At 37.2% G+C, this 21385-nt stretch overlaps 3 protein-coding genes across 5 annotated transcripts; all 3 read right to left on the reverse strand.

Annotated features, from left to right (window-relative positions):
• Nucleotides 1-1050: 1050 nt before the first annotated feature.
• pgap3 (post-GPI attachment to proteins phospholipase 3) lies at nucleotides 1051-10688 on the reverse strand. Its single transcript, XM_060863641.1, has 8 exons — nucleotides 10281-10688; nucleotides 7733-7830; nucleotides 6832-6984; nucleotides 6461-6523; nucleotides 5780-5841; nucleotides 5448-5584; nucleotides 4781-4985; nucleotides 1051-4577 (listed from the first exon to the last, which is right to left on the reverse strand). Exons 1-8 carry the CDS (start codon nucleotides 10477-10479, stop codon nucleotides 4514-4516), a joined length of 981 nt encoding a protein of 326 aa, XP_060719624.1. The 5' UTR covers nucleotides 10480-10688; the 3' UTR covers nucleotides 1051-4513.
• Nucleotides 10689-12160: 1472 nt separating this feature from the next.
• On the reverse strand, nucleotides 12161-15888 carry mylpfb (myosin light chain, phosphorylatable, fast skeletal muscle b). Its single transcript, XM_060891093.1, has 6 exons — nucleotides 15229-15888; nucleotides 14863-14958; nucleotides 13153-13333; nucleotides 12733-12811; nucleotides 12587-12635; nucleotides 12161-12504 (listed from the first exon to the last, which is right to left on the reverse strand). Exons 1-6 carry the CDS (start codon nucleotides 15229-15231, stop codon nucleotides 12400-12402), a joined length of 513 nt encoding a protein of 170 aa, XP_060747076.1. The 5' UTR covers nucleotides 15232-15888; the 3' UTR covers nucleotides 12161-12399.
• Nucleotides 15889-17959: 2071 nt separating this feature from the next.
• Nucleotides 17960-21305, reverse strand: LOC132841345 (sesquipedalian-1-like). 3 transcript variants are annotated; one of them, XM_060863675.1, is made up of 4 exons: nucleotides 21171-21305; nucleotides 20784-20918; nucleotides 19780-20098; nucleotides 17960-18902 (listed from the first exon to the last, which is right to left on the reverse strand). In XM_060863675.1, the coding sequence occupies exons 2-4, from the start codon at nucleotides 20859-20861 to the stop codon at nucleotides 18535-18537; spliced, it is 765 nt and encodes a 254-aa protein (XP_060719658.1). In that variant the 5' UTR covers nucleotides 20862-20918; nucleotides 21171-21305; the 3' UTR covers nucleotides 17960-18534. The 3 variants fall into 3 exon arrangements, with proteins under 3 accessions (XP_060719658.1, XP_060719665.1, XP_060719674.1); XM_060863682.1 differs by having other exon boundaries at nucleotides 20784-20912; nucleotides 21171-21287; XM_060863691.1 differs by lacking the exon at nucleotides 21171-21305 and having other exon boundaries at nucleotides 20784-21123.
• Nucleotides 21306-21385: the final 80 nt, after the last annotated feature.

Below are 21385 nucleotides of genomic sequence, written 5' to 3' on the forward strand. Positions count from 1 at the left end.
TATAAGAAGTGCACTAGATCTACCACGTACAAGTAACTTAGCTTCTCTTTGTACTGTATAAGTGCGGTGCCTAGGGAACATTTTGGAAGTCAATTAGCTACTCCTTATTGAAGTGCACTACCTATTGGCCAATTTGGTACTCATGCATTTGTTTATAAACAGTAGCTTCTGTCATGACATGGAAACTATATAGTGAACTATATCTGCATTTAGTATTCAGTGCACTGTATATCCTTAGCTCATCACACCCCTTGTCATGGAATATACAGTATATAGTGAACAATATGTGCATTTGTTCTATTTACAAACACTTTCCACCATGGCATCAACAATGTATATAGTATATGCATACATGCAATTGATACTGAGCCTCTTTTTATTCAGATATTTACATAATTACATAGGAAGCAATATGCCCTATGCAGAGCCATGTGTGTCTAAACTTGTGAGGCGTTTGAGACGTGGCCGGGGTCACCCAGTCAGAACTGGATGGATGAGTCTATTGTGATTGTGTACTCACCTAATCAAGTGCTTAATTAAGTATTACTCATGCACAGACGCAGATTGTTTTCAGGCTTGTTTATGACAGTTCAGGGACGAGTTTGACCTCTTCACACACACACACACACACACACACACACACACACACACACACACACACACACACTACATTCCAGGAGTTTACAATGGCATGCTCTGCCACGCACTGATCACAAGCCTGATTGTGTCTCAGCACTCTGGTAAAGAATACACTCCTTTCACGAGACTCTCCAACCTCCTACTCCAGCCTCATTTTTTGCCTAGAATGGGTCCCTCTATTGGATGTGGTATAAAATACTTCATGTGTCTTGCACTATTTCTGATGTGGCATCAAATGTGTTATCTTTTTTTATGTGTTATCATTTTTTTAACATGAGAGTACATATTATAAGCACTATGAAAAGTATAATCGAAAAGCTCCTAGCCAAATCTAGTGCACTTGATGTTTGGTAATTTTGCATTCTGTACTGTGCCCTACCGTGGAAGTAAGCAGTAAAATAACACCAAATGTTAATACAGAACCACTTTATTTCTTTCTTAAAGCTTCTTTGCACAAACCAGAGAGAAAGGGAGCAACATGAAAGAAAAAAAAAGAAAAGTGAGAGAAAGAGGATGAACATTCACATGGCAAAAACAAACAAAAACAACCATTGTGCCTTCAATCTTTCCTTTTAAGACTTGTTGGGACACTTGAATTGTAATTAAGCATTTGAATATGACACCCCTTTTTTTCTACTCACCCAAATTCACAAACGAACCTCACTGATGCACCAGATCTTCATCAACACAGAAGCAACTCAAGTAAATGAGCTCATTGTGTATCTAAATGTCATACATCAACAGAGAAGCTAGACAGATATTACTATTTGTCTAATCAATCTAAATGCAAAACAAAATTTAACAAACCGATCCAACTGAGCCTGAAATAGTCTAAAAAATCTAAGCTAATCACATCAATCACAGCTAAAATAGAATAATATGTATCATAAACATCTAGCTAAGCCAGTGGTAATAATCCAGAATTGTTAGCTGTAGCTAAATTTACGATCACCGTGGACAGGATTTGGTCTAGATATGTAGAAATACCTAAATTAACTGAGGAAAAACTTCCACTGCTCAGTCATCTGAATTGATCAAAAACATTACAGCTAAATGAAAATGTGACTACAATCTCTAGAATGTTCTGGAAAAGCTACTAGAAAAAAAGGGTTGTAGATGTACAATGGGCAATATCTAATTATTTGTAATCTGTTAGGGAAAATTAATTGTGTTACCAAAAGCAAGATAAAAGAGTCTTTAATTAAAACATTGATTACTTTAACCTTCATTTTATCTATAAGCCATGGATTGTATTATGGGATGGTTGTCAAACAAGGAGAAAAAAGTTACATCTAAATTGTCATGCTGACAACATTCAATCCTACAGTATATCAGTGTGTGCATGATGTAGGGCCATAGTATCAAGTATTCTAATTAATCGATGTATCTGATGATTTTTTTTCTACGGAGCTAGGAGGCTAGCTGCATTACCTAGATTCGGAATAAATCAAGCTCTGATATATTTGAGGTATGTATAGCAACACAGGATCAAGCCTGGCTCAATTTGTTCATCTAGCAAACCTTCAGATATTCTCCAGACAAATCTTGAAAAGGTATGCACACCCTAACATAATTACTGGATGTCAATCTCACTCTTCACCATGACGCTCAAATTGAAATGTTATTTATGGAGGAAGCCATTTTGTAAGTGCACGTTGCCCTAAAGGCCCTACCTCTAGAGAACATGGACTAATTCGGTCATTTGACCCGGTTGTTCATTAAACAAAAATCACAATACAGAGTCTAACGGTGTCATGTTAAGCAAGCACAAAGATTTACGTGTGGATTTAAGCTTTAGAAAAGTTGGGGGAGATCATTTTTTGGGTGAGATACACTTGCATCAGGTTAACCCGTCTTGGTTTAACACGTCATTTAGTGAAACAGAAAAACGTTATGTGTGGAGATCATGTTTTACGGAATAAAAACCTGTTCCAATCTTCGCAGTGTTTCAGGGTTCTCATGGTGACTTATGAACACACTCCGAGCTCCAAAATATCTAAGGCTATATTTACCCGCCAGCTGAACATGCTTGCTCTCTTTTACACACACGCACACATACACACGCACACACAAAGTGCACAAGTGGCAATTTAAACAAAGACACGCTGACATCGGTGTTAATTCTCCAGCGAGAAAATAAGCACTCACATCGTTCAATGGAACCACAGTTTCAGTGAAGACGGGAGACACAATTGTGCACTGGACAAGACGGAATAAGGCATAGGTGGAAAACACACACATTAAAATTCTTCCGCTTTTTTCCTCTAAAGGCATTCCAGGTGAAGAAACATGCTTCAAATTACTTAATGAAGAGCAAAAAATGAAAACATAAGAAATAAAACAAACAATTCATATAAATGAGGCAAACACAGCAGCAGTGAAATGGGAAAACAGGCAAAAGCAAACATTACAGCTGCCTCAGCATATCACTTGTGAGTTATGTCATGACGTTATAGGCGTTTTTCCTTCAATACACCTAGATACTGCGCTCATAATGATCAGTGCGTAATTGTGCAACGTGTAAATAAGGGTACGAAACAATCATGGGCCTTCACACAACCTTAATCAAAAGTCGTATGCTTTGTTCAAATACTCATATGCAAAATGGTTCTCTCTTGTGTCTTCATGTAATTCAACAATTTTGCATTCACATTCCTTTTGAAAATTGCTTCAGCTTGCACTAGGAAAATCAAACAAAAAAATTGCAACAAACTCGGATGAAACTTGCCTATAAAATATACCACAAAACTATGTTGATTCTGGTTTTTAGACTCATTAGTACTCCCTTTGCTAATGGCCCTTGAGATATTATACCACGAGGCTTCCAATAAGCCTACTAAACTTCACGATAAATTTTAGAACTTAGCAGCATCCATGCTAAGGCCTCTCTGATTAAAATGCAATTATCTGTGATTTTTTATTTTTTTTTTATCTGTCTGGATATGAAAAAGCTACACCATGTCACTGCACTAGTTTCTCATCATAAATGCATCTTTAGCTATCAAAGTCATACTAGCATCCCAAAATAAATATCAAAACCATACGCTCTCAGACCTGCCAATCCCAAAGAGGACTAATGTCTTACTGGCACTCATTGGAGTGGCATGATCAACACACAAGACATTTTTGAAAATTCTTTCACGAATAATGCAAAACTTCTAAATGACATCAGCAAATACAGTAAAATTCAAAACCATCTAGGCAATTGTCAGTCAACCCAGATGTAAAGGTTGGCAGGCCATGAGATAGGAAACATTATACATCAAATTGCACCATAGTTCAGGTAAGCGTTGTATATCTGTCATACAATTAATAGTGAACTAGTATATGGTTTGGGATGCAGGTGAACACTGGCATGGATTTCATAATCCTATCCCTCTGCAGCTGGATGATGGCATGCAGGTGCAAGTATTGCTTAATGCTAATCGTAATGTTAAAAATATTAGCAAACATGAATGTCCTTCATCTTCTCACTTTTTCTTGGTATGGTAAATGTCAACACGAGTTATGCTACTGGAAAAAATGACAGTTGACAGCCACAGCACACTCCTGACCTCTCTGCTTTACACCATTTTTAAGATTTCTCTAGGAATAATTATGGGTCACATTTAAACAAACCATGTCCATAAAGTTCGGTGACACAGCCAAATCTCAAGTTCTTCCACTCAAGGCAAAGCTCAGTAAAGGCAAAAACATGGTGAGGAAAAAATCAAGCACGCATAAACAAAGCAACCAAAAGGAACTCTCTTCACAGCTGTCCATAGTGGAGTGCTTAAAAAAAAGTGTAAACTCAATTCGTAAACACAAAATTCACAGACTGGTCCTGACTGGAGGGATGGGAGAGAAGTGGGTAGGGCTCTGAAACAGGCTCCTCCTATTCCAGCTTGACTCCGGCCTTCTCTGTGTTGAGGAGGTGGAGGCTGTCATCTATGAGGAAACTGAAATAATGGAAAAATTTAACGTTTCATTCTGTTTCATCTCTTTTTGGAATATAATTAGCTGTTACTATAGAAACATTACCTGACCAGTCAGATAGTGACTTCAGAAAGTGTCAAAATTATTGTATATTTGAATTTAGATAAAATGAGCCTCAATTTAGTGACCGTGAGAAAGGAGAAAGAAGTTGTGTCGACATGTGTACCTGTAGAAAAGGAAGTGGACAGGAACAGTGCCCAGGTGCCAGGCCGCATGAGCATCTAGCACCCAGAAAACTGGCGGGAAGTCGAGTAGCTCGAACAGCGCCAGGCCATGCAGTAGCACCACCACTACGCCGCACTTCCACCAGTACAGCAACGTCCTCCGATTCTGCCAGCACCAACCGAGCCACCACAGTAGGTTTACCATGCCTGAATCCCAGACATAAAAAATACAGAAAATACAGGAAAAATAATAAACAAGCTATTTTCTTTATGACTTAAAAATAGCAGAATTTTAAGATTTGACAACAAAATCATTATATAAACCTGCTGAAAACCATGTTATTATACCAAAAATTCAATTCAATGGCAACATTGTACACTTTTACGGACCTACCTGCTAGGTTGGCTTTCATTCAACAAGTTAGCTTTTACTCACTAGGTTAGCTTTTATTCTCCAGTTTAGCTTGCTAATTTGCTCCCACAGAAAGAAAATGTTCAAATAGAAGCACAGCTATTATAAAAGCTTTGTCATGCGTAGGATGGATCCAGTCTAAGTTGCTCTGTGTGTAATGTAATTAAATGCAAATCACTATGCAAATTTGTCACAGGAGGATAAACACCACACATTTGCATGGTTTCTAATAACAGATAAACAAGGTATTTACTGACCTATGGTTGCGTTGGCAGCCATGTTGTAACCATAGTCAAAGCTAACAAATGTGAGATAGGAGACATGGGAGGTGAAGGCCAGGATAAGAAAAACTCCAACGATGCTGGACACGCCAGGCCGCCGCAAACCCAGCGTCCTAAACACCACATGCCATAATTTAGCTGAAGACACAGAACTGTCTAAATCACCAAAGTTCAACTAGTAAAATTGTAATACAACAACTGGACAGACCTAGCATGCTAGCACCTAATGCTGTATAAAACATCTGCTAAGAGACAAGAACAGGTAAAGATGTTTTAGTAGATAAATATATTGTTTCATAAATATTGACCTGACACAGCACAGGTATATGGAGTAGAGAATCACCGCTGATGCACAAAAATAGTCCATCTTCTGTAATGACAGAAGAAAAAAAAAAAGACAACGGTTATAGATTTTATTTTGCATCACATAAAAATATTGTCTCTTACATTAAATAAATTAAATTTGATAAACCAGTGGCCAAATTTACAGAAGTAACACTTCACTTTCATTTTTTTTTTTGCATTCATTCCATTTATCACAACTAAGCCATCCAACTGCTAGCTAACATTAGCTAGCTACTGGTTACTTCAGCTACCTCAGCAGGTAAAATTGAATGGAAAATGGTTTTATTGTGTAGTGAAAACCAGTAGCCAAATTTGCTAACAAGAAGCCAGTGTTTGCTAGTTTAACATTTTTTCTTGTCAGTTCATTTAACACAACATCCACAAGAGATTTTGTTCAGTTCCTGCACAAATCATTAACAATTAGAGGAATAAATTTTAGTTTTACTGACTCTAAAGCTTCACAGCAACAAAATAGGTGATATATTATGTATTAGTGGGCAGAGACCTTTTGATTATGGATACCCCCAAACTGGGAAAGCAGCTGAAATCTAAAATATTTACCTGTTTGTAGGACTTTTTTTGTACACCTATGTAATTTACCTCAGCATCACCATAAAATTTCAATCTGGCGTGCTTTGCCGTACCTCAGTTAGATACGTGTCTTTGGTGTGAAATACTGTAGACCAGAACCAGGCATTCAGTGACACCTGCAGGAAAAAGAGGAATATTCCTAGCATTAAACCAGTGTGCTGGCAATTACAGCAACAGGAAGTGAAGTGGCGCTCGAGTGGGTGGGGCACTTTCAGACTTTAAGATGTAAAGCGATGTGCTCCTGTTGCCTACTAATTGTGATGAAAGTAATCTACATCCAATTAGCCATAAAATCCTATTCAGAACATTATGGCAAGAAGACAAAATGTATTACTTATTTGTGTTCCTATGTGTTACATGCTATGTAATGCAACCATATGTATTGTTAACATCTCACACATGAACACAGAGAAAGATTTCTCACCAGTGAGAAGGCGGTGATGGTGTGGTACATGGGGCACTGGCGTGGGACAGCGTTGCGGTAGCGCAGTAGCATCAGTAAACATGCCAGACCATTGAGGAGAGATGCCAGAGCTGATGCTGGCTCTTCGAAACACAGGAAACGGACAAACGGCCACTGGACACACACATCCACATTCACTCATTTGTCTGATTAAATATTTTAAATTAAAATTTAAGTTATCTATTTTCTCTAACTTTAAAAATGAAAACTAGTCTACTAAATGATGTCACATTTCAGTTGTGCTTCTTTATTATTCCATATTTGGGCATTCCTGTGCTGATTAGTGTCACCTAAAACTTGTTTTGTAGCATCATTGTTCTCTCAAATAATAAACTGAAGCACCAACATGTTTAACTTCAACAACATCCACATTCTATAAATATGCAAATTAGAGATTATGCAAAAATGAGATTTTCGCTCAAGCTATTTTCAAGACTAGATTGGTTAATAACTTGTAAAAATAACAGACCCACGTGGGGACTGACCAATAGCATCGATATGTGAAAAAATATGAAATTGACCAAATTTGGACATACGAGGTTTCCGCCCGACAGCGACGATATATAAGAACGGGTTCTTGAGCTTTATTTTGTTTGTTTTTTTTTACTTTTATGTTTACTTTTAATACTATTTAAAGTACAAAGAACAAAAAAAGAAAATGTGCATTTGTTTATATGGTAAAGCTTTTTATGACATTCTGTTTATTTTATTTTGTACAGACTCCAGTGTCAACACTTTGTAACAGTCAGAGGTAAAGGTGTAACTAAGTTTTCCGCCATCTGCAGGACAGAGGAGTTGACGTCTTGTGGTTTCTTGCATAACAAGGCAGTAAAAAGATTTCCAACACTGTTTTGATACCAACCTTCCCATGGAATTGAGGCACTCTATAGCCCTCAGCCTGGTAAAGTCCAACTGTAGTCCACATGCACTGATAGTGACAATCATCCCGACACGTCCAACCTGAAGTTTGATACAGACAAGACAAAGCAACCAAGAGTGTAGAAATATTCACAAACCATTGTTACTTTAATATTATTTAGAATACTTACAAAGAAAAAAGTGAAAGAAAAGAAAGAAGAAAATGAGTGTAGTGAATAATAAATCATATTTCAGTGTGTCATTTGTATTTTTAGCATCTTCCACATTTGGGCATTAATTCCTGTCACCATTATTTCCTGTAGAACATCACTTTTCTCTACTGAGCCACCAACATGTTGACCTTCATCAACATATACATTCTGTAAATATGTAAATTACAAACCAGAGTGTTCAGTATTTACATGCTGTGACATGACTGCCGCTCATATTTTGTGACTTCTGTACACTTCTCTGATCATGTTATTTACATTAGTAATTTATTCAAACAACTTTCTCATTTACACCTTCTGTATGTAAGCATTGTGATTTTCCGCTTGGCTTTGTTTCTCTATATTGAGTCTTTTGTTTTTTTCCCCAAGTAGACATATTCCATAGTGCACAGTGTTCATGAAATCAATTTAAAAGCCAACATTATTTGCTTAACATTATTTGTCCCTTGCTATGCTGTTGTGTGCACATTCATTGTGTCTAAAGAAAATGTCATATGCCTACTGATAAATGTATATCATAATATTGGCTATTACATTAATATTACCTGAGCAGAGCTGAAATTATGTAAAGCTGCATCCCTGCATTGGCTTTTACCAACTAAAGCAACAACTGTTAGTTTTGGCTACTCAGCACTACAGGTATACAGCAGGTCCAGGACAAATAATGGCCACACTCATTGACCCAGGAGTGCACTGAATGGTACAGTGCTTCTGTTGTTTATAATCTATGGAATTGGTTGATCTCCCAACATAAAAAAAAATCCCACCATTGCAGTACAGCATGACAGTTATATATATATATATATATATATATATATATATATATATATATATAATGAAACCATCTTTGAAACCATCTTTGAAACTTCATGTTCTAGCTCTTTTAAGCTCTTTTATGTAATTCCAAGCACCTTTATTGTCCCTCAGGAAAATCCAGAAATTCAACATTACATCACTTTGTGCTATTGTTCCTCCCCTCAGCTTACTTATACTAAATAAAAGCTGTGTGATCACTTTGTTCTTAACAAATCCTCACTTTTCATAGTTGTTTAAAACAGTTCTTTATTCTGTGAAGTGTGCTTCTAGAGAACAGGAAGCTTTACAAACCTATAACAACTGACAATGCTTAAACCATATGGGTGGTGGTGTGGGAAAATTAAACAGCTTTAAAAAACAACTTTAGCTAAAATTGACTGATGTATGTTCTTAGTGAGCTGTGTGTGTTTTCCAGGAAACATTTCATATCTACCTTAAAAAAGTTAATTGATTTAAAAAAAAAAGATTAATGTGTTTTGTAATAACGTGCCAAGAACAAGGAGGTGTCACGAATTTCTTTACAATTATCAATTTTGCGAGCACTTTTTGATTTTTTTTTCTTTTTCTTATAACTCAAGACATATTTATTGATGCAAAAGGAACTGAATTCTCAGAGCAGTGTGAACGAAATGAAATCCACCAGGTCAGCACCATTTGAAAGGAAAAAAAAACTGCTAGCTAGCTATGTTTTCCTGGCTGAACATGTTATAGCAGATAAAACCACATAACTTCCTGGGTTTATGACTGACAGAGTAACTGATATTTTTACCACCAAAACAAAATACCTACACAGAAGAGACTCAATTTCTCCACAGAAACCCATGGAGGTTTGGTGAGGATACAGTGGAGGATAAGTATAATTTAAATAGTACAATATTAAGTTAAAATAACACAATTTAAGGTAAATTTTCATATTCTTGACAAAAAAAATGTACCATTTTCATTGTCTTTCTGCCTTAACATTTCTGTGTACAGGACTTTTTGCTGACTAGCTAAATTGTTGACCTTAGTCAGTAGCTAGTTGTTTTATTATAGATAAAGTCTTTATGTTAACATGACGTGAAACATTAGTCAGTTAAGTTACATGGACTCCTGATTCTGTGATAGGACTGTTCATGGATGCAGTGCAATTTTGGGAGGAACTTTTCAGACACTAAATTTCATTAAACCGTCCCTGGGTTAGTTTTGATAAGTCTTGAGTAGTCCGTCCTTTCTTTAAGAATAGGAATGGCTAACAGCTCTGTTCGCTGTTTAATTAGCGAAGGGGATTGGTTACGACCACAGGCTATTTATTGACCAATCAAATACCAGAAGACGGGACCTCGGTTTCTTTTAGCAGAATTCGGGTATGAAAACAAAAACAAATCCAGTATGACGACCAGCGAGAAAGAGAGAAGAAAAAGCAGTAACTTCCAACCTAACATGCTTTTTGGTTGTCATCGGTGCAGTGCGGTGTGGTTTAGTGTAGCAGACTGATTTCAACTTAGCAGTCAGCCGGAAACTTACCAGTGAGCGCCATGTAAGGCGGCTGTGCAGACTGGAAGCCACGCAGCTTGGCGCCGGTGCAGTTGGTGCGCGCACACTGCTTCACGCAGTCCAGGTACACAGGCTCTTTATCGCCCTGAGAGCCGTGCACGCGACCAGGTGTGCACAGGAGCAGCACGGTGATAAGCGCGAGACTCAGTGACGTGCAGCAAGCCATCATGGTGTCCACACGGCGTGTATATGTATTAAAAAAGAACAAAAACACTGCATGCACCAAGAGAGCGATCGGTCCCTGTCACGTCATGGGAGCTGAGATGAAGTCGTTACGGCGACATGACAGCTCGCTTTGTTATAAACACCTGGGCGTTTTATTTACGCGTGCACACTGCTGAAAGTATGAAGTATGCGGAAAAGCTTGCTACAGACAGCACTGACAGAAACCCGGAAGTAAATCTCCCCCGCCTCTCTCTCTCTCTCTCTCTCTCTCTCTCTCTCTCTCTCTCTCTCTCTCTCTCTGTGTGTGTGTGTGTGTGTGTGTGACTTTACATCTGTACATTTCCATCACACTCACCCGAAAACAAACAAATATTTCCCTGTCCCCTAATTTCCCTAATCTGTTATTCCCTAAACTTCATACGCTTGTTCGGTATTAAACAAAACCTCAGCTCGTGCAATGTTTAGGCAAATGTATCTTCACGGCTGAATTGAAACCGTGATGTTTAAACCGTAAGGTTGATTTCTAGCCTCATTCTTTTCTCTATATCCTGACTTTAATAAGATGAGGGAGAGGAAAAAACTGCAACAATAGTGTAAACTCCAGACTGTTGTAAAGTGAAAACTACTTCTATAAATATTAAAACAATATTTTTTTCCTTTCAGAAAAATTTTTTACAAGACACCTGCACTAATAATCAATGTCTACAGTACACGTGTCCTGCGTCGTCATGCAGCAGCATATTTCAGTTTCCAAGTTGAATGGATCTGCCATGTTTCCCTTATTTTCTTCATCCAAACCACTTCAAATTCTTCACAAACACAAAACGAGAGTTGCCATTTAAATGCATAAAGAAAGAAGTACAGCTTCTATATTTTCAACAATTTAAGGATTTTGTATACTGAGAGAAAATGACAAATGTTGTTCCTCTCAGGTAAACAGCTTTTTGTAAAGGATTTGTAACATGGCCATGTTAATCTGTGGTCTATAACATTTCTTAGCTTTACATTTAAATTCAGCTTAAATTATTGAAAACATCAGAACTACACACTTCTTACATTATTCAGTAAAATCAAGATTTTATTTACATTGAGTGGCATTTCAAAGCTATGAAATAAGGTGCCTCTCAGGTAAACCTATTTTTTGGAAGTATTTTTATATAATCAATGCTAGTTGGGTAACAATTTAACAGTATAACAACTTAATGTAATATTATAAACATAAATGCAAAGCTAAACAGTATGTTCAAACTACCTACTTATATTTAAACCTATATACAGGTAGTAAATGTTTTTTTTTTTTGTTTTTTTTGTAGTTTCTTTGTTTTGAAAGCTTTAACTGAGTTGGTTAACTAGCTAGTGGTGGGGTAGCTAGAAAAATACTTTTCACTTCAGTACATAAGTAGCCTTATCTCACTTATTTTCTTATACTTTTCTCCATTTTGTCTTTCATTTTCAGAGAAATAAAGAAAGGACATGAATGGAGGTGGATCAATTTGTATTTTACTGTATTTTTTCAAATTCAAAACAAAAAAATACTTCAGCATATTTACAACAGCAGTGTTGATGGAAGTACCCAAGAAATGCTTGTTCCTCTGCTCTTTATTGTAGGTTGTGATAATAAACAATCATGCACCAAAGAAAATCCGGAAGAACATTGGGAGATGGCATGGTTTTTTTTTCACGACGCGGCATTATTGTTTATTTAAAATGATCCCACCACCTCCAAAAGCCATCCTGACTTCCAGTTCAGGATCTCAGCAATGGAGTTAAAGTCTTTTATTATCAGCCGTGTTTGTGAGAGGAGCCTCCATTGAAGGAGGGAACCTGAGCATGCCAGAGAAGAAGGAACCAATGAATGCACCACATGTAAGGGGATATGAGAGGATTGAGGTAAGAGGTAGATAAATAGTAGATGAAAAGGAGGTTACTCCTCCTCCTTCTCCTCTCCGTGTGTGATGACGTAGCAGATGTTCTTGTAGTCAACATTGCCAGCCACATCTGGAGGGAAGGCAGCCCACAGGTTTTTCATCTAAAGCAAAAAGCATCAAAGTGACTTAGTAATTTTCAGTAACTACGAACATAAATGATAATGTTATTTACAGAACACACACCTCCTCTGCGCTGAACCTGTCGCACTGAGTGGTCAGAAGCTCCTCAAGGCTGGAAAAGTTCATAAGTGTTTAGGCATTCATCCAAAATTTCTCTGTCAAAAAAAATCTAAAAATATACTAAGCTAAATGGGACATGCAATACGTACAACTCCTTTTTGATTGAGCCAGTACCCTCGGGGTCCAGGACCTTGAAAGCGCTAACAATGACGTCCTCTGGATCAGCACCTTAAAGGTTATGAGATTATGGATTTGTTGTAATCAGTGAGGTTTGCGGCTGAAAAACTACAAACAAAAAGGTAAATAATGTTGTTTCTTTACAACATTGTATACAATGTTGTTCAGTGTCAAGTGTTAAATGATAAATTTCATAATCATTTCATGTTTTCAAGTTAGTAAGAGTTTTGTGTGGCACAAAGCCCTAGAAAAAAGTGGTTCTTCAAGGGTTCCTGTCTGAAATGGGAATATGTGTGGTATGTTTTTACATGGAACTTTTAAAAGTTACCCCATTCTTGTATTGTTACAAGACTGTCTTTCAAATGACACAACTTTGCTAATTAGCAACCTACCCTTTAGCTTTTCACCAAACATGGTGAGGAAGACAGTGAAGTTGATTGGACCGCTGGCCTCCTTGATCATGGCCTCCAGTTCCTCATTCTTCACATTCAGCTGACCCATGGAGGCCAGCACATCCCTCAGATCGTCTTTGCTGATGATGCCATCCCTGTTCTGGTCGATGATAGTGAAGGCCTGTGAATGGAATTCATTCCAGCGATGAATTTTTAGAAAAGTTAGCAATGAGTGAATTTGTTAGTTTGTATGTTAGTGTTTGTGCTCGATCCCTATTTGTCAGAAAGAGTCTTTCCTTGATAAGACTTTATTACAGCATGGATATAACCTTAGCTATTTCTGTGAACCCTCTGGAAGAAAGTTCATCAGAAGCTTTGGCACCATTTAAAGCTCTTTATTTAGTATATACAGTATAATAATTCAGGATTTTAAAACTTCTTAGCAATACTAGCTATGACCCCCTAAAAAACACCAAATAGCTCAGTTTAACAGCAGACTGGGAGAAAAAAAAAGGATGTCCATCAAGCTAATTGGATTTTTTATGGACCTTATCTAATGTTTGTTTATCAGTGTGAAATCTGGAAACATTAGCTTGCTCTGAGGACAACAGCCATTTGGAAAACTCCTCGATGTTACGTTAAACTGTCCAAATAAATAAGAACTGTGCTTCCTCTTTTGATGCCAAAGACCTTGTGAAATCTGAGAAGGCAACTTTTAAACAGCAGCTGCTAGCTGATTGCCTTTTCAAGGTGATAAAATGGTCTTGGAATTCATGGCATGAGTTTGGCGACAGTTAAGGGATTGATTACACTTTCTCCACCACCCCTACAACCACAACCATGCCTCCCAAAAACTAATCAATGCCTTCCTCATTCGCATGCTCCCTTTCCAATTTCAGCTAACAAACATTCACTAAAATTAAAGTCACATAAACAAATTCCACAATAAATAAATGGGTTCTTGCAGAAGTTACACATAATCCTGAAAACTCTGTTTGCTAAGTATGTTGATTGGTTTCAGTAAAAAGTATCCTCCACAATAATGAAAGTCCTTGGATATATATTGCTAGTGCTATATAGCATCTGTTGAGCAACACATTCCAGTGGGTCATGATGGCTAGCATCAGCTGTTTCAGTATTTATCACATTCCATGCATAAACAGAATAGTGCAGAAGGAATAAGTTTGGTGTAAACTACTTCAAGGTGGTTTTATTTTTACCTCTGGCATTTCAGGATATGGAATGCGGTTATAAATTCTTCTGTCAATTTTTTACTTTTAATAGAAATTAATCTCTAAATCATTATTATTCATTTTTCCTGAGGTTTGAAAGCTCTAAAGGCTCTGAATATTTCATCAGGAAAGCGTAAAGTAATTAACAAAACAACTTTTTACTGTATTGTACCAGTGTTGGAACATTGGTTAAAAGTCCACAAGAACAATACTTTCCCTCATGTTTCTCATCTGAACTCTCCCATTGTCTCCCACTGTTCTGGTGAAGCAGCTGCAGTGTTACATTTGCATTTTATTGGAATTTGGAATAATTTCTGTTCTTTTCTTTGGAACATACATTTAAGTGTAGGGTATGGGCTAGTTGAGAGCTCTAAATATATCTTAATTTGTGTTTAGTTAATCATTCCAGAATAACTACAAATACATGTGGATGAATCTGTGAGAATGGTGTGGAAGTTGATTGAGCTGTAATTCTTACCTCCTTGTACTCCTGGATCTGGCTCTGCTCAAACATGGAGAACACATTGGAGCTGCCACCCTCTCCCTGCTGCCTCCTCTTGGCCTTTTTGGGTGCCTAGAGATTATTAAACATTAAAATTCATGAAAACTGACCATTTTTTCTTTAAAAATACTTCCAGGTACGTTTTACTAGTGTCTAAAATGGCAGTGAATATCTTTGACAGTTTGGCTTCTGAAAGCATATCGGTCTACTTCCAAGAAGCCTTAACTTGTAAAGCTGTCAGAAAGTGGATTGTATGAATTATTTCTCTTTTTCTTCTCTAACATTGAGTCACTTTTAGGTCTTTCATCTTGTAAAACCTGAAGATGCAGTAGGAACACTCACCATCTCTTGAGGTTATGTGGAGGTTTTGGGGTTGGTCAGCAGAAGAGCCAAGAGCCTATGTCTGACATGTACATTTTGACACTATGGAGCCTTATATACTAATACAGGTTGCTAACTATAGCCTCACGATCAGGTTTGGCAGCGAAAGAGACAGCAAGGGAAAGTAATAGAAGAAGTATGGCTTCAAGTGTCACCTTTCACTTCTCGGCTAAAATAGACCTGAGACGTCTTGAATTCAACACTGCAAGTTCTGTCCACTGTTTGGTACAGCTTGTGGACTTATAAGGAGAGGTGTGTGTTTTTGCAATCAGATTACACTCAATTCATTATGTAGTGACTGTTTTTATTGTGGAAAGCTTATTCCATACAGACACAATACAAAACATAAAGTAAAGCTTGAAAGCTCTGTTGCAAAAAAGGTTTAAGGTAGAGACTATTATTTCTATTCTATTACTTATCTTGGTTTATCCCCTACCTGTGTATACACACCTGCCATCAGCGAACACAGGAAGAATTTATAGATTCTTGTAAAAAGAAAAAAGCCTTCGAAAAAAGTAACCAAATTTCAGCAAAGTGGAATTTCAGTGCTGACCTTCACTTATCCGAGTAAGTAGGAGTCATACTGTATGCATGTAGAGCAATTATCAACTTGCATTACCTACCACTTGGAAATCCTCACACATCAACACTTTTTTATGAATGGACCAACTATAAATAGGAGCACATATAAACACAGCAATGACACTTTAAAAGTGTTTACTAAAGGAGGACCCCGGTTCATGTTCGATATGTAAACAGGTCCACATTTTATCCAGCCATCAATTGTAGAAAATCTTACAGGGTCACCTGATACACAGCTTAATGTCATCTGTGACTCAACTTGATATATATTTATATGCTTTTTTTATACTAAAATAACCCAGAAATAAAACAGCAACAGAGGGGCCAAACTGCACACAATGTTGCAAATCCCATCAAATTACTGATTCAAGGTCTTGACTTGGTAGTACAGCTTGTCCACTACAGCTACATGCCATGCTTGAGCATGATGTGTAAAAGACAACCTCAAGGTACCCGAGTGGTGCGACAGCACTAAGTGTTTTCCTTGTCATTAGGAAGTCCAGAGAGCAAAAGTGGCTCTTCACTCTGACTGGTCCAGATCAGTGTTACTCTCTCTGTAAATCAATACAGCAGTAACTAAGCATGGGCAGGCATACAGTAGGCAGTGTTCAGTTAATGTATAATGTATTATGAGCAGTAGTTTGAAAGGATGCAGTTGCCTGGTTTTACATTTTCAAAGGGTTTAGTGTTCTTTGCTGTTATGCTTCCCCTTTTCTGGAAGGCTGTGGTCTAGATTTTAGAGCATGGCTGGTGGGACTTGTCAATTCACCAACAAAAGTGATGTTCGTTAAGGAGCTCTGGGTTAAAGTTGGTCAACCAGTTCATCCCTAATGTATTAAGTGGGGGTCAAAGCTCTGTTCTGCCAGTCAATCTTAACATACCATGTCTTCATGGATCACGTCATACTGGAACAAGTAGTGGCCTCTTTGGACCAGGGAACTGAAATTGTAAGGCTACAGCATACATACAACCATGTGCTTCTAACTTTGTGGCAACAGTTTGAGAAAGAAACATAAACAGGTGTGATGGTCAGTTGTTTACAACTTTTGCCCACTGGGTAGCTATTGGGTGGAAATTAATACAATCTAATTTAAGGGTGTTAATATTGTTGGAAAAGGGGTGTTAAGGGTGTTAATACTGTTGGAAAAGGCCACTGATAACAGAACATGAATACAGAATTTAGAATGGAAAACACATCCTTTCTATTTAGGACACACCTACTTAAGTTTTAATTCCAAATACAGCTACAGATACAGGTAGTAGGGTTGCAGTTTATTATTTGTGTGCCATGTGTTGCTCCAGATGCTTTTAATTGTGATATACAGTGTGTTGAGTACAGTATGGAGATATACAGTTCATTGTTTGATTTAAATCATGGTTTAAGATGACACATTCAGGGTATCTTTTATTTTCTTTTGGAAAATTAGTGTGGGTTGTAAGCATTTTTGCAGTCAGTTTGATGCTCCTGGACACCAACATGGACTCGTTCATTTTCTCTCCCTAAAAAGCATGCTGACCTTTCTGACCCTGCCATCTGTGCCCCTCTTTAGCATCACGTGAACTTTTCTGTTGAGTTGTAATAAAACTGCACCTGTTTACAGTCAGCTCCAGAAGTATTGGCACCTTTAAGAATCATTTTTTTTTACAATTACATTAAGAAACAAATAACCTTTTAAACTCAAAATGAAAATGTAAAGATTAAGGATTTATCATAATTATTGACACAGATTAAAAAACATCCTCTAGGTGTTCTATCATGGATAATTTCCTGTTACACTGTGGAATAAATAGTACACCATCTATATTTTTATAATAACCATCACAGCCAGTACATTTGAGCTGTACTGAAACGAGAAGGAAGGAATGTACCATGCACAAACCAGAGAATATAAAGGACCTTTAAAATGTATATTGAGAAGTGGGCAAAGAGGTCCTTTCTCCAACCCTGAAAGATGTTACCTGAAATGCAACAGGCTTTATTATTTATGAGGGTACCAATACTTTTAGAAGTAGTGTTTTACAATTAAAGCAACACTTTTTAACATATATTTACATTTAATGAAAAAAAAGTTTCTGATACATTTGCTCAAACCATCACTCACTTCATGCATTTTTGATCGTTTTCACAAAGGGTGCCAATAATTATTGATTCAAGAAAATGGCAGTTAACATTTCATCTATGGAACAGTGTCAACTCTGGAAATACTTTTTAAAGATTGCTTAAAAAACATACATAAAATTACAAAATATTTGTATATAAAATGATTTTTTTATAATATTTATTAAAATAATATTAAAATAAATTCAGAACAGTGTCTATGACTAAACAGAAAAAAGCAATGATTAATGAATAAAAAACATTATTGTTCAGCAATTAAATCATTGTAATTAAATACTTCTTTTTTGTTTTTTAAGGGGTGGAACGGAACAGAATATTGTAAACGGAACATATATATTATTACATTTAAATATAAAAAAAAACAGATAAAACAAAGAGATAAAATATTTTATTAAAAAAAATGAATGATTTAACAATTTTGAAAAAATTTTTAACAAAGAAAAATCAGCTAGGCATTACTGTAACAATAGAGTTGGGTGATAATCAGTACCATGTGTTAAAATAATTACATTATTTTGAACTTAAAAGATCAGATAAGTGTAACAAGTTTCAGCATTTTTTTTTTTTTACCCCAAGTCAATCAGATTTCCTTCAGCCCGCATCATCTTTTCCAGTCTCTTCTTCTGCCACTCTGCTATCAGTTGCCTGACCTCCTTTCCGAAGTACTCGTGCAGTTGGCAGAAGTCCTGCATGGGCTCCACCTTCTCCATAGCGCTTGGTGCAGGACCGAGAGTGTGCCGCTTGGGCCAAAGTTTAGGCGAGCGTTTGGCGACTTGCTTGCATCCACTAGACAAGGCTTGTAGCATCTGGTTTTCGTTTGGTGTGTAAAAGACAGAGTTTGAGGCTGAGAGCTTGTGAGTCTTCTGAAAATTGCTCATCATTTCCTTTGCAGACTTGCTGTCCACAGGCTCAATTCCGGCGTTTCTTGCTGCTTCTAGGAGAGGGAAAAGTAAAAGAAAGGTGGTTAAAAAAAATTACATTCCAAAGTCTGTTTGACAGAAACAAAAATGTCCTTTTACTTTACAAACATGAGTCAGAAAGTGATGATGGTCAAGTGGGAGGCATTTATTAACAGCTATTCACACACCAACAACAATAAGTGGGTTAATGGCAGAAAACAAAAAAAAAGACAAAAAGTGGAGAGATGCCACATGCCTACTCCTTCACACCCTCACTCTCTAACAGCCACAATTGCTACAGAATGAGCATGTTACATTTTACACTGTGGTCAGCTCTACATTAGCACTAACTTTAACACACGCAAAAGCTACATACAGAAATGCACAGGCGACACTGCTAAAACATTCTATATTTGGACACTATGTTAGATTTCTTTTTGACATTAATGGAACTATGCACAGTTTCATGATCTCTCTTTGCTTGTCTAAAGAAACCTTGTTTGCAATTTATAGATACATTTTTAAATACACCCATAAATACACCCTTAAAATATATTCTATACCAAATATGTGCCATAGAAAAATATGCTGTGGATTGATATAACAAATTCTAAATGTATTCCATATCAAATACTTTTTTCAAATACTAATTCAATTTTTCTTCAATTTAGTGGTTTGCTTCTTTGTCCTGTTACTAGAGTGCAAATGAAATTCAAAATGAAATGATTAGTAATCATACTATACAGTTGGTAACATATACATCAGTGTGCTTTAGTAGATAAATTATGCTTTTAAATGTGCAGTTGAATAAGTTGCTTTTGACCGGGTTTAAGGGTTGGTGTGTTGTCTGAACAAGCCACGGATCTTTAGAATGTGCTAATCAATTCAAGTGTAAATGACGTCATGCCTCACCGATGTACTGCTGGTGCAGATCTTGCACTAGCAGGTCGAGGTAGCTGTGGTGGGCCGAGTGGAGCGCTTTGACCCAACTCTCTTGACTCGCCTGGTCCTCGGCCGAGAACTTGTAGGTGCGCAGTCCGTCTGTGTCCTCAGTGTCGCCGTAAAATGACACAGAGAAGGCGAAGAGCTCTTCAGAGTCACAGAGCTGCACGATGCAGCGCTCCAGCACAATCACACCCAGAAGATCGCGCTCACTTTGCCGCTCTCGATAAAACAGCAGGTTCCCCTTGAGGGAGAACCAACGTTTCTGGTAAGACGTGTTCAATTCTCCCTGCAGCAAAAGATTTACACATTTATTAAATTTTTTTATTACAAACAACAAACGCGGTATTACACGTAACAATACATGACCACAAAAATGAATCTTCACTTGCAAGTGCAGTATTACATGTACAGACTGTCTTAGCTCCCTGCTGCTATTAGACATTACAATCAAAGCTGCTCCCAGTGAACCAGTCACCATAATTACACACTGGATTACTGTTTAAATGCAATAATAACAATAATAATGTATTTTAAACAACAGGTGCAATAACATAAATTTTTAAAAACGTGCAATATTACCTGTGTGCAATATGTCTGTTAGCATAACTACTTACTCATGGTCTCTTTTTTCTTCTCTGTATTCATACATGTGTTGTGTATACTGTATATTATATTATGTCTTTATTCTTTTATATATTTGTATTTCTTTCTCTTTGCTGCTGTAACAGAGAAATTTCCCCATTGTGGGATGAATACAGGTATATCTTATCTTTATATATATACATATATAAATAAAACAACCACAAAATATGATTAACCAACAGAATGTTCTGAGACAAAACAGAGAATAGTTTCAGAAGAAAAAGTGAGTAATGATCAGATGTGTCGTGATGGTTAGAAATCTACAATCTGATGTGACAGAGATGTGTTGTGTTTTTTTTATTTTTTTATTATTTTGTTAAATTTCATACTTTTTTGTAGAGATATCCCTCTTTATCAGGTGCACCGCTGGACAGGTAATGGTGCAGAATTTTGCCATGGATCTTCATCACGGGGTCACATCAAGGTCACACCAAAACATTTGGGCTTGTTTACGTCTGCTAAAGCTCGAGAGAACAACAACACACCAAAGCCTTTTTACATGAGTGGTTTCATAACAAACACACGCCTCAAACACAACAACAACAACAACAACAACAACAACTAAACACCGCCGTGATTAGTGATCACTACAAGCGCTCGTGGCTTTTTACACACATCCGTTTGGACGATTTGTTTCTTTTTGTTGCCATTAACCGCCGGGACAGTTTAAAAATAACTCCCGGCAGTGTGTGGAGTCTAAATTAAGTTTAACTTACCGAGTTGTTCGGACTTCAACGACGATACACTTCTACTTCCGCAATCTGTAACCGTGCGCCGACTAGTTGTTTTGGCCGACTAGAAGTATTTACCACGGCGCGCGCGCGCACTCAGGCTTCCATCGTATCAATGTATCGTCTCGATAATCGTCAAATATCGCGATATTTCAGATATCCCTGTGTTCCGATTTGACATATGTTTGCTGTCCTAAATC

This window comes from Tachysurus vachellii, chromosome 2, assembly GCF_030014155.1.
Source record: "Tachysurus vachellii isolate PV-2020 chromosome 2, HZAU_Pvac_v1, whole genome shotgun sequence".
NCBI classification, from domain to species: Eukaryota; Metazoa; Chordata; class Actinopteri; order Siluriformes; family Bagridae; genus Tachysurus; species Tachysurus vachellii.

Excerpts from the sequence above, each read along its gene's own strand:
- pgap3 (XM_060863641.1), bottom strand. The coding sequence starts at position 10,479 with ATGATGGCTTGCTGCACGTCACTGAGTCTCGCGCTTATCACCGTGCTG. Across the intron at positions 5,842-6,460 it reads AAGACACGTATCTAACTGAG|AAGATGGACTATTTTTGTGC; the intron begins GTACGGCAAAGC and ends CTGTCATTACAG. Across the intron at positions 4,578-4,780 it reads GTCCACTTCCTTTTCTACAG|TTTCCTCATAGATGACAGCC; the intron begins GTACACATGTCG and ends CCATTATTTCAG.
- mylpfb (XM_060891093.1), bottom strand. Across the intron at positions 13,334-14,862 it reads AGATCCAGGAGTACAAGGAG|GCCTTCACTATCATCGACCA; the intron begins GTAAGAATTACA and ends TTCCATTCACAG. Across the intron at positions 12,636-12,732 it reads GGCTCAATCAAAAAGGAGTT|CCTTGAGGAGCTTCTGACCA; the intron begins GTACGTATTGCA and ends GAACTTTTCCAG.
- LOC132841345 (XM_060863675.1), bottom strand. The coding sequence starts at position 20,861 with ATGAAGATCCATGGCAAAATTCTGCACCATTACCTGTCCAGCGGTGCA. Across the intron at positions 20,099-20,783 it reads AGGGATATCTCTACAAAAAA|GGAGAATTGAACACGTCTTA; the intron begins GTATGAAATTTA and ends CTTTTGCTGCAG. Across the intron at positions 18,903-19,779 it reads TCTGCACCAGCAGTACATCG|AAGCAGCAAGAAACGCCGGA; the intron begins GTGAGGCATGAC and ends TCCCTCTCCTAG.